We start from the raw sequence: 10,864 nt of genomic DNA on the forward strand, positions 1-10,864 counted from the left end.
GGGTTATCACCCAGTTTCTGCTGCACCAGTTCTCCAATAGCATGGAAAAGATCCCCAGTGCCCCCATCCCCGCTGGCCTCAGAGGTCAGGAGAGAGGCTGCTTGCACCTCCAGAGCTGCTTTCTGCAGAAGGAGCCTTGAGAGAGTTTTGATGCTGCAGAGGAAAGGTGGCAGATAAGGCAGCCTGGTCTGCAATGGTGGCACCTGAACCCCTTGCTTGCCACTCAGCCACTCTTTCACCAGCCCCTGGTCCTCCAGGGAGATCAGGCTGAAGTCAAGGAGATTCTTCTGTGCATGGGAGGTGCTTGGCTGGGGGGGGACATCAGTGCTCGGTGGTTTGGAGGCAATGGGTCTGTTCCTCAGTGCCTGGGCACCAGAGCAGGCAGAGCTCCCTGGGACACTGCTGGGAAGAGCTGCAGCTCCTGGCCAGAGCACAGCCCCTCTCCTGCTGCTGCCTGGGTTGGAGGATGATCCATTTGTTGTGATGGAGTCACTGCTCCTTCCCAAGCTGGTGGGACTGGGCACAGGCTGGGAGTCAGAGCCCTGAGTGCTGGCAGGGGGCTGTGTCTGGGGCAGCAGCAAGGCCCACAGGGCTGGGCTGGCAGCTGGAGCTGCAGAGGAGTCTGGAGCCGTGGAGGAGCCATCTGAACACGCAGGGGTTACAGCAGAAACGCTGGATGTGGTGCATCCAGCACTCACTGGGGTCACAGGTAAGAGATTTGTGGACTGGCCAGCTGCCTTTCCCAAAGGAACTCTTGCCAGCTGGGAACTCGGCCCTTTTGTCTCTGCACTGCTGGGGTGAGGTGGATTTGCTTCAGCTGGTACAGGAGTCCCTCCCAAAGCAGAGACATTGCCATTGGAAGTCACAGCTGTCTGAGCCTGGCTTCCCCCAGGAGCAGCTGGCATTCCCTGGGGAACACCCACCAGAGTCTGCACAGGGCTGGGGAGCAGACCTTGGGGGGTTACAACCCACTTGAAGGGCAGGATGCTGCTGGGAATCACAGGAGAAGCAGCTTGTGGCGTGACCAGAGCAGGCAGCAGGCTGACTGGCCTCTGCTGTGGTCTGTTACTCTCCAGCTCACTGGTGACTGGTGTGGAAAGGGACAATTGATTGGTGCCAGACTCCAGGCCAAGAGCCACCACTGTGACCTGGTGAGGCACAAAAGCCTGGCTGTGCAACACTGCTGAAGCTGAGCTACTGGCTGTGACCTGACCATTGCACCCTCCCTGGTCTGGGGCCTTCTCTGCTGCAGCTGGACTCACACCTGGAGAAACCTTTCCTTCAGGGCTGCTTCCCAGAGCTCCCTTTTTTAGGTCCTTACTTGACTGTAGATCTGTCCCTTGTGAGCAGCCAGGGCTCTCCCCAGTTTCTGGCACTGCAGAGGAATGGTTTTCAGGCACAGGAGCAGGAGCAGAACCTGCAGCTGAAGTCCTTGTGGGCACTGGTGAACCCTGTACTTGGCTGTCTGTCCCAGCAGCTGCTGCAGGTGTGCTCCCTGCTTGTGCAGAGGGAATGATTTGCTGTGCTGGGTGCTGGATTATCAAAGGCCCTGAAACTAGCACCTGTGGGGCAACCAGCACTGTCCTCTGCATGGCTGCCCTGGCCTGGATCCTCCTCCAACGCTTCTCTTGCAGCAATTCTGAGACAGTTTTCACCTTGTACCTTTGGCCCTGGGCTGGGGGAGCTCCCTGCACAGCTGGGGCACAGCTCTCCAAGGCACCAGTGGGGCTGGCCCGTGCTCTCAAGGCAGGAGCTCTCCTGACAGCACTCTTGGGGTTGCCCTGTTGGGAATTCCTCTGAGAACAAGCCTGGGATGAGTTGCCTGCAGAGGATAAAATGACAATGAATGAACGGTATTTCCAAAAGCCATTTCTCATTAAACATCAAGGAATGTGGCAAAATTCCTGTTTGTGAGAATTCCTACAACACTACAGTCCTGATTTAATCAAGCCACCTCCCAACAACCGAACAAGGGGTAACTGCCCCCAGAAATGAGAGATGGGCCAGGAATGCACCCTAACACCCCACTGAACTGGTCCAGAGCCACTGGTTCCCCAGCCCATCAGGGTTTTTTCCAGTCCTTACCAAAGGGGAACATGCTTAAAGATCCAAGAGCTAGCAAAAATGAGCATGACAATGCAGGTTTGTCCCCCAAAGCTCTCCTTCAGTTAAACTGGTTATTAATGTAACAGTGATGAATTATGGGAAAGTTCTTGCACATCACAAAAATAAATGTTCTGGTAGGTACCTGAAGAAGTCTCTGTATTTTGGGAAGCCTGTAAAAAAAGTATATTAAATTATACTTCTGATAGATTTAAAGGTGATTAAAACAGCACAGATGTGAATCAAACCCAGATCTGCCACCTCTTGAACAAATACAGCCAACATTTGATTGTGCCTCTGAACCAAAACAGCTAACACACATTAATTGTGTGGCCACACAGTTTATAAGTGCTTATTTTAGTCAAGATTTCATTGGGGAAAGCTTAAAACCACAATACCTGCTGAGGGCTCTTTGCATTAGCCTTAAGCAGCTCCAACTGCCTCAGGTTCCTCTCCTTAATAATCCTCATACAGCCCTTGGTATCAATCTGGAGGAGCTGCAAGGTGAGAGCTTCATTAACATTCAAAGGAGAACAAAAATGTATTGGTGGGGTCAGTGACAAAGCAAGATAGATGGGACATGCTCCACATGCAAGATTCTGGGGATATTTTACACTTACAGAAAAAGCCCTGGCAGGACAAGACTTTGGATGCAGGACTTATTTAAGAAACTTCATGTGCAAACCATGAGGGCAGATTAGTCCAATAATTAGATTATTTGTTTAAGAAATAAAGTTAAACCATGTATTTAAGCCTCAAATACTGAAAAAGAAAGACTCCCCCTGTTTGAAAGCAGGTAATGCTATTAAGACAGTAAAATTTACCTGAATAAGCAGTGCAAACAGGGGAGTGCTGGTGAGACTCACTGACTTAACCTTCTCATGAATAGCAGCAGCTGGGAAGAAATCCAACATCAAAATCAGCTGGGAAATCACTCAGAAGACATCAGAAAGTAGGGACAGAGGTAGGATGGGTCCCCAGTACCTTTTGTGTGGTGGAAAGCCATCCTGCCAGCCCGCAGGGTGCGGGGCAGCAGCACATTGCCCACCCAAGGGGTCACTGCCATCAGCAGCTTCCTGTCCAGGCTCAGCCTCCTCCAGTGCTCCTTGTGCCAGCGCCAAGCTCTCCTGGGCAGCTCCTGCAGCCCCTGGGCATCCTGGCCAACAGCTGCACCCACTCCAGGGGGCATGGCTAAAAGCCTGGCAGGTCTCGGCATCTTTAATTGCATGAAAAAATACACAATTAAGAGTTCCCGTTAGGAAGGTTCTGCCATCAGTCCCAGGACAAACCATTCACAGGGCAGTCAGGACAAAAAACTGTGAGCTTTTCCTCTTGGGATTGCAGTGCAAGATCTGTGATTATATAAAAATGAATTCCTACTAAGCACAGCCTGGCAGTGCTCACATCACAAGAGCAGACAAGACACAAGAGGCACTCACCAGTTTCCTCTGGAAGCGCGTGTTGGTCTTCAATATTCTCCTCACCTCCTCCAGGCTAACCCGCAGCACGTGTTTCCCACACTGGGAAGCCTGAAGATGAAAGAACACAAGAAAATACAGAAGGGAAAGTCCCTCAAAAAAAAAAAGATTTGCACTGGATATGCACAGCAGGTACAAGTTCTCAACATTGCTGCTGTTGAAGCTACCTTACTAAATGAAATCAACTCTGGAGACCTTCCCTTTTAATCCTTGTGCATCATCACAACATCATTTCTGTGAAATGCCTTTTTCACAGAAGCTTTTGTGTGAGGGATCTACCAAAAACCCAAAACCCAGAATTTACCGGGTAATTATCTTCACATTTTTTGACTTAACACTGCAAGGGAATGAACAGCAAGATGTTATCTGCCCATCACATCCTGCCCTTACTGCAGCAGCTGCACTTCCAACTTCTGATCCAAGCCCTCATCCCAGCTCACCTTGGCCATCACTTCTGCTGGATTCTTCACCAGCACATCTGTGGAACAGGCATTTCCAATGCCCATGAGCACGGTGTTCAGCTCAGATGATTTATCAGCAGCTCTGTCTCCATCACACCCTGCCCTTGGAACCTCACTGCAGCTGCTCCCTGTGCCAGCCCTGGCAGCAGAGAGGAGGGATTGGATCTGGTGTCTCTCTCTGGTTGCCTCCTGTTTGTCTGTCCCTGTTGGTATCCACAGGTCAATGCTGGGGACTGCAAACTTCTCCTTTCTCGTGGTCACCTTCTCCTCCTCTGAGTTGTTTGCCAGCTCCAGCTCCAGCTCCAGGTCCTCCTCACTGCTGCTCTCTGAGGGGCTGGAGCTCTCCTCAGCGTGGCGCCGTTTGATTGCCCCAGATCTTTTCTTCTTGATCAAAACAAGCACACACAAGTTTTAGTCAGTGCTCACCCCTGCCTTGCAACTCTCTCAAATCAGGAAGTTTCCTTTTCCAAAGGAAACAAGATTTTGGAAACAAGACCATCTTTAATATGGTCTTAAGCAGCCAGAATTTCTTGAGTGCCTGGGATCAAAAATGGCAACTCATGAAGTACAGACATGAAAACCTACATATATCCCACTCTTACAGGCATTTCAAGGCAGGAAAGGATTCTGAATAATATATAAATACACAGCAAATAAACTTCAGCCCTTCAGAACAAAGGCTGCTTTACCTACCAAAAAATCAAATTGTGAAATCCACAACAAAAACCTTGAGTGTGTGAAATCAATGTCAATTTTTTTATTTATTTCACTTTTAGGATTCTACTTTTAGCTTAGAGAAACTTAATTGAAGAGATGGGGCTGTGACATAGCAGGATTCCCACAATACCTTAGAGCCAATCATGACTGTCCACTTGCTCAGGCATTGGGCACCAGTCCGATGGGGCAGCTCTGAAGCTATTTTACTCCAGCGACCTGAAAAGGATGCAGAGGATGCAGAACATTTTTATTTGTGCCACAAACTGAGCAACAGGCCTTCCAATGCAGCCATTACACACATGTTATACATTTCCCTGGATAAGAGACAGAGCTACTGCATGAATGGATCTCATACCCATAACACACAATAGAGAGAAGTTGCAATCATCAGTACAAAGCAGAGCCTGCAGGGCTTACAATGAAAGAAGAGAAAACCTCAATGACACCTCTAAAGATTAAGCCACAGAAACACCTACCCAGGCCATGCTTTTGAACCAGTTCAATCAGCTGCTCCTCTTCCTCCAAGCTCCACTTGCCTTTCTTTACATCCCAGTGCAATGCTTTTAAATACCTTCCAAATGACAACATTACAGTTAGGAACATTCAATCCTGCTTGTAAAAATCAGACCATCCCTGCACTCCAAGGCTGAACAAACCCAGCATTCCCAGTCAGAGCTTTCCCTTGTTTAGTGAAAATGTTCCCTGGCCTGAACTCACCGGTCCCGGCACTGGGCGTCGCTCCTGCCCGGCACTTCCCTCCGGATTTTGTACCAGTCCTTCTCCTTGTACTTCTTAACTGCAGCCAGCAGCATCTGTGTGCAGGCAGAGCAAGAGCTGAAAGCCTCACCAGGATCAACCCTAACAGGCCTGAGACAGCAGCAGTTCTGTTTGTTTCTTGTGCAAATCTCTGGACAAAACTGTTTAGGAGCTTCTAAGCGCTCTTGAGCTGTGGAGTGCCCACCTTGGTCTGTTTCACACTCCTCAAACTCAGATTTACAGCCATGCCACTCCTCAGCACTCCAACATTCCCACCCTGCAATTCCAGGCCCGGAGAATAGAACTTACAGCATCTTCCTCTGGTGTCCAGGGTCCTTTCTTCAAGCTGGGGTCCACACTCTTTGTCCAGCGGTAAATCAGCTGAGCAGAATCTCTTCCTTCCATGTAATAAGCAACTGGAAATTAAAAGGTTTATTTTAATCTGTTGTAATTAATGCTTCTTCCTTTATCTGGACAACAGCTGCAAGCAGTGATTGCCACAAGCAGCACTTTAATCTCTTTAAAAATGGTGCTCTGCCAGTTTCAGCCAAATTTCCAGCATGGATAAAGGTTCCAAGAGATATGAAGTTCTTGCTCATATAATGAAACAGGAAAGGCAGAGATCACCAAGGAAAAGAGACTGGGAGAGTGAAGCATTCCAGGTGAATGAAAGCCTTGTCACTTGTGGGCCACTTACTTTTCTTGTATGGGATATGGCTTCCCACTCTCATCTCCTGAACAAGTTCTAAAAGCATCTGATCCTCATCCTTGGTCCATTCTTTCCTTTTTAAATCTTTGTTATAGAGTTGGTATTTCTGCAAGCACTGGAAAGGTGTCCTGTTTGTCTTAATACAGGGAAAACAGAGAGAAGCAGGTAATTAGTTATTTATGAGGACAAAAAGCAAGAGGGAAAAGCTAAAGCACCAAACCTTTTTGGTACTGCTCTTGGACACTCCTCAGAAAACATTAATTAACACTAAATTAGTATTAACATTGTTTTTTAAACCTGACAAGAGGCAAAAAAAAGCCAGAGTGAACCAAGTTGCCAGCTCAGACCTTACCCCCAGCTCCTGGGCAATGCTCTGCCAGTCCAGGCAGTCGTGCTCAGCAGCAATCTGCTTCAGCCTGTCCAGCTCCTCCTCAGTCCATTCCTCTTTGTTGATGCTTGGATGCTCCCAGTTTTGCCAAAACTTCCTCAGTTCTTCTGAGCTACGTTGTCCATCAAACTAAAAAAATCCAACAAAAATATGTTTAGTCTCATAGCTGGGATTAAGACACCTGGACAAACAGGAAAATCAGTATTTTGCATTCCAAGTATGTCTTACTGCCAAGTTTTCCAGAATTAAATCACTAAATTTAACAAGTTGAGATCACTTAACAGTCAGCTTGGAGAAATGCAAGGTGGAAACATTGGATGCAAACCAATCAGGGATTCTCAAGAGGAAGGACCCAGATATCAGAAGCAATAAAGCAGCTGATCCCCCAACTCACATGGATGTTTGAAATCTTGTCCCAGTCATGCTCATCAAATCTGTTTCCTATTAAGTCACTTTCTGGGAGTTGGCTACAGCAGAAGGTACAAAAAGGAAGAAAGAATCATTAAATGGTTAATGAAGCACTTTGTCTTCTTGACCCTGCCTCATCTCATTCCTCCTACCTGTTCCTGACTTCCACAAGGACTGAACACTCGGATTAGCAGGAGAAACAATTAATGCCATATCAAAACATGTTGCTCTAGATTTGTTCATGAGCAAAAGCTCAAAAATATGAAAAAAATCAGAGCTTTGCTCCTTTGTTGCTAAAGAACCATTTAAAGCAGCACCTCTATGCTGGGTGCAGGCACTTTGTGTATCAAGACCCAAACACATCTCTTAGTAAAGAACAGTGGAGATGAGAGAGCTACAGAGCCACAACAGCACCTGATTTTTACAACCCAACACCAATGACCCATCTAGAAGTAGAAGGAGGGAAGGGAACTTTTAGAGCTAAACTCTAAGACATTTCATTTTTCACCAAGAACATAGAAAGACTTCTTACTTAATTGCCTCTATTTCTTGCTCCAAATCTTTGATTTGCTTTTCCAAGGTCTCTTTTTCTGTTTCAGTCTTGATTTTCTCCAGTTTCTGATTCCAATAACTCAACCTGTTCAAAGACATTTTTATTACTATTTAAGGGGATAGATGGGAACGAGGTCAATGGCATCAGGAGATGTACAGCAGAGACACCTTCCCCATCAGTTCCATTCCTCCCTTCAGGTTTATTTGCACACAAAACTGTTCTCTCACAAGGCACACTCATTGCCATATTTCTGCCTCTTCCATGCAAACCCTGACCCACAGCAGGTTTCAGATAAACCATTTTGGTGTTTACACAGAGAACCAATGGTTGGTGCAACAGCCATAAAGACTCTGCCAGCTCCAGCACAGAAATCCCTTGCTGGACACACCTTTAGGCCTCACCACACATCACAGTTTCAGCTCCAAGCCCTGCAAAGTATTTTAAGTTACACCACAGTGCCAAGGGGAAGAAATAGATGGTAAAATCCCACAAACACAAGCAATTTACACAGGAACTTGCTGGAGGAAGGGGAAATCTGCACATCCCTTCTCCTCCTTTGCCATGCAATGTTCTCAGCAGGGGAAGAGGAGATTTTGGGGCAGAACTCACTTGAGCAGCTTTGGCTGGAGCAGGCGCTGCAGGCGGTCGCTCACCACGGATTTCTGCAGCAGTGTCTTCTCTGCAGCTTTCCCTAAAGCAGACAGGGAGCAGCCAGAATCAGCACAGAACCACTGCCAGGAGACACCCAGTGCTGCCAGGGAATGTCCTGCAGCTCTGCAGTGGGAGCTCCCTGCACAAATCACCCACGTGCTGTCAGACCTGGGCAAGGCACAGCCTCTGGCTCGGTTTCACTGGGATCCCCAAAGGGACCCCAATAAAGGAATCACCCTGTGAGCATCTGGAGCTGCAGGTGTCCCCTGAACTGCCCTCATCTGGGCACCTTGCACCACCTCACTTGGTTTAGGAGTGCTCACAGGAGCTGATCAGCAGAACAAATGGAAAAGGAGTCCTTAATGACTCACTGAAATAATTTACAGAGCACCCCACTCCCTTCTAACAACTTTTTGTGAGTCAGGCAGAGGTGTTGATGTTTAACTGCAAACAGGAACACACACAAACAATATGAATATATACATTTGTTATATGAATATATACATGTTACAGCTCTTCTAGAGCACTGAACAGCACCCAGACTTACTTACACTTGGATGAATGCAGCTGTTCAAAGGATTTGATGCCCTGAGCTGCCTTTTCCTTGGCCTCTTCATTGGGAGGAGGGCCCTGGTGAGCATTAGAAGGGTTAGATACACTCAGAGTCAGACAAAATTACTGTTTCTACTTAAAACTCCAGCATGAACTGATACAATAATAACTGGAAACTCAAACTTGTGCAAACTGTCACACTCACACTGCTTAGCTAGATAATTTAATTAAATAAAAATATTACCAGTAATTGCTTGAATATATTAATATATGGATGATGATAGTTGACATCTTGGCTACCACAAAAAGCCAAGATCTCTTTTTGCTGACGGCCTTTTAAAACACATAAAAGAAGTACTACTGATTGTTCCAGAAAATATTAAAAAAATACAGAAAATCTCAGGAACTGAGAAAACTCAGTTTCACAGACAAGCAGATCAGATTTCAGTGAGGGCTTTAAAGAGCAGCATGGAATTGGGTCATGGAAATGAAGACAATTAAAGTTAAGTTAAACCCAAGAACATTCAAGCCCCTGGTGGCTGCAATTCCACTCCTCAGACCTCACAGGGCTGAACAAACATCTCCAAAAGAGGGAGAGTGACAAGTGAGAGGGAAAAGGTTTCAGGCTGAGGAGTGACAGTCAGTTACACACCTGAAATGAGAACAGTTCAAACACATTCCAGGGCACAACCATCACTGAAGACACACCAGTCTGGAAGCTGCTTTTATTTACTTACAATTCCAGTTATTTTATCCTTAAAGTATGGCTTCATAAAATGACCCAAAAACACATTTGCTGGTAGATTTCTGCCATCTCCTGCCTTGGTTGTTTTTGAACCGTCACGCTCATCCATGATTTCCTTCTGCAATACAAGAATGAATTGAACAGCATCAGTGTCTCCTCCAAAGTGCTGATTTCAGAGAGCTGAGCCCTCACAGACACTCCAGGCAGGGCTCAAACCTGCAGCACCAGGTTCAAAATCAGTGCAGGAGTCAAAGGCAGCATTTGGAACTTCCTCTGTTTGCACAGTGCAGATGATTAAAAAGCTTAATAAAATACTAACTTCCCACAACAAGCTAAAATATAACATGCAAAATACCCTTTTTTTATTGTAAGAAAGCATGGAATCATCAGTTAAATAAACCACCTCAGTCCTGGGCTTGAGGGGAAGGAAGGAAGGCAAATGGCAAACGCAGAAAAGCACAGGAATGAGCATTTCACTGCTGCTGTGCTCACCTGCTGGGCTCTGTTCTGTGCAATGAGCAGCTCCACCTCCTCAATCTTTTCCTTGATAACGTCCTGGTACACATGGTTCATCTGCAGGCAGGTTTCTGGATCCTGGGGCAGGCTTTCAATATCATCATCATCATCATCATCATCACTGCTGTCTTCTTCCACTTCCACTTCCTGGAGGCAGAGAAGGCATTTAGGGAGACAAGAGACAAAAGCAGCTGTTGGAAAAGCAGGTCTGTAACAACCAGTGCTGTAACTCAGCCCTTCCTCAGCTGAAGGTGCTGTGTGCCCACAGCCTGTGGGGGTCTGCAGGGAGGCCTCTGAGCCTGGATAACAAAGTCCTGGGCAGGAACACCCAAATCCAGGTTTTACTGAGCACGAGGCATTGCCTGGATTTCCCCAGAGCAGGGCGAGGTTTCCCTTCAAAACTGGAAATACATACTTAAAGAAAAAACAGTTACCATTTCAGCATAAGAATCTTCATCATCATCATCTTCATCATCACCATCTGTTAGACAAACAAAACACAAAAATGCTGATTGCAGTGGGATAAAAGGAAAGATCTAAACCCAAATCTTTTCAATTAAAGCACAGAGGAAAAAGCACCAGACAGATCTCAGACGTGACCATCAGTGGGTTTGGATGCTGACAACGTTGTCAAGTAAGAAGTGCATTGTTATAGTCCATTTATTTGTTCTGGACAAGGTAAAAACGCAGCTCTGGGTTAGCACAGCAAAGCTGAACGGTGGAGCTGCACATGAGAGGCACCCGGGTGAGAGCCAAGTGACAGCGCCGAGGCCAGAGAGCACATCCTCGGCACCAGCCGGGGGTGGCACCGGCTGCGGGCGGGGTCC

General features: G+C 47.0%; 1 protein-coding gene across 1 annotated transcript in view; it reads right to left on the minus strand.

Annotated features, from left to right (window-relative positions):
• The window catches only part of SNAPC4 (small nuclear RNA activating complex polypeptide 4), a 12,450-nt gene extending 1,936 nt beyond the window's left edge, over nt 1–10,514 (minus strand). The window contains 20 exon segments of the mRNA XM_031057347.1: nt 2–1,822; nt 2,249–2,276; nt 2,502–2,600; nt 2,928–2,998; nt 3,088–3,319; nt 3,543–3,632; nt 4,022–4,426; nt 4,890–4,975; nt 5,236–5,330; nt 5,477–5,571; nt 5,825–5,931; nt 6,213–6,360; nt 6,577–6,741; nt 7,007–7,079; nt 7,553–7,657; nt 8,183–8,264; nt 8,776–8,854; nt 9,514–9,639; nt 10,014–10,184; nt 10,472–10,514. Coding sequence (XP_030913207.1) covers nt 2–1,822; nt 2,249–2,276; nt 2,502–2,600; nt 2,928–2,998; nt 3,088–3,319; nt 3,543–3,632; nt 4,022–4,426; nt 4,890–4,975; nt 5,236–5,330; nt 5,477–5,571; nt 5,825–5,931; nt 6,213–6,360; nt 6,577–6,741; nt 7,007–7,079; nt 7,553–7,657; nt 8,183–8,264; nt 8,776–8,854; nt 9,514–9,639; nt 10,014–10,184; nt 10,472–10,474 — 4,081 coding nt within the window. The 5' untranslated portion in view covers nt 10,475–10,514.
• Nucleotides 10,515–10,864: the final 350 nt, after the last annotated feature.

The sequence above is a fragment of the Geospiza fortis genome, unplaced genomic scaffold (genome assembly GCF_000277835.1).
Source record: "Geospiza fortis unplaced genomic scaffold, GeoFor_1.0 scaffold27, whole genome shotgun sequence".
In the NCBI taxonomy this organism is placed as follows: Eukaryota; Metazoa; Chordata; class Aves; order Passeriformes; family Thraupidae; genus Geospiza; species Geospiza fortis.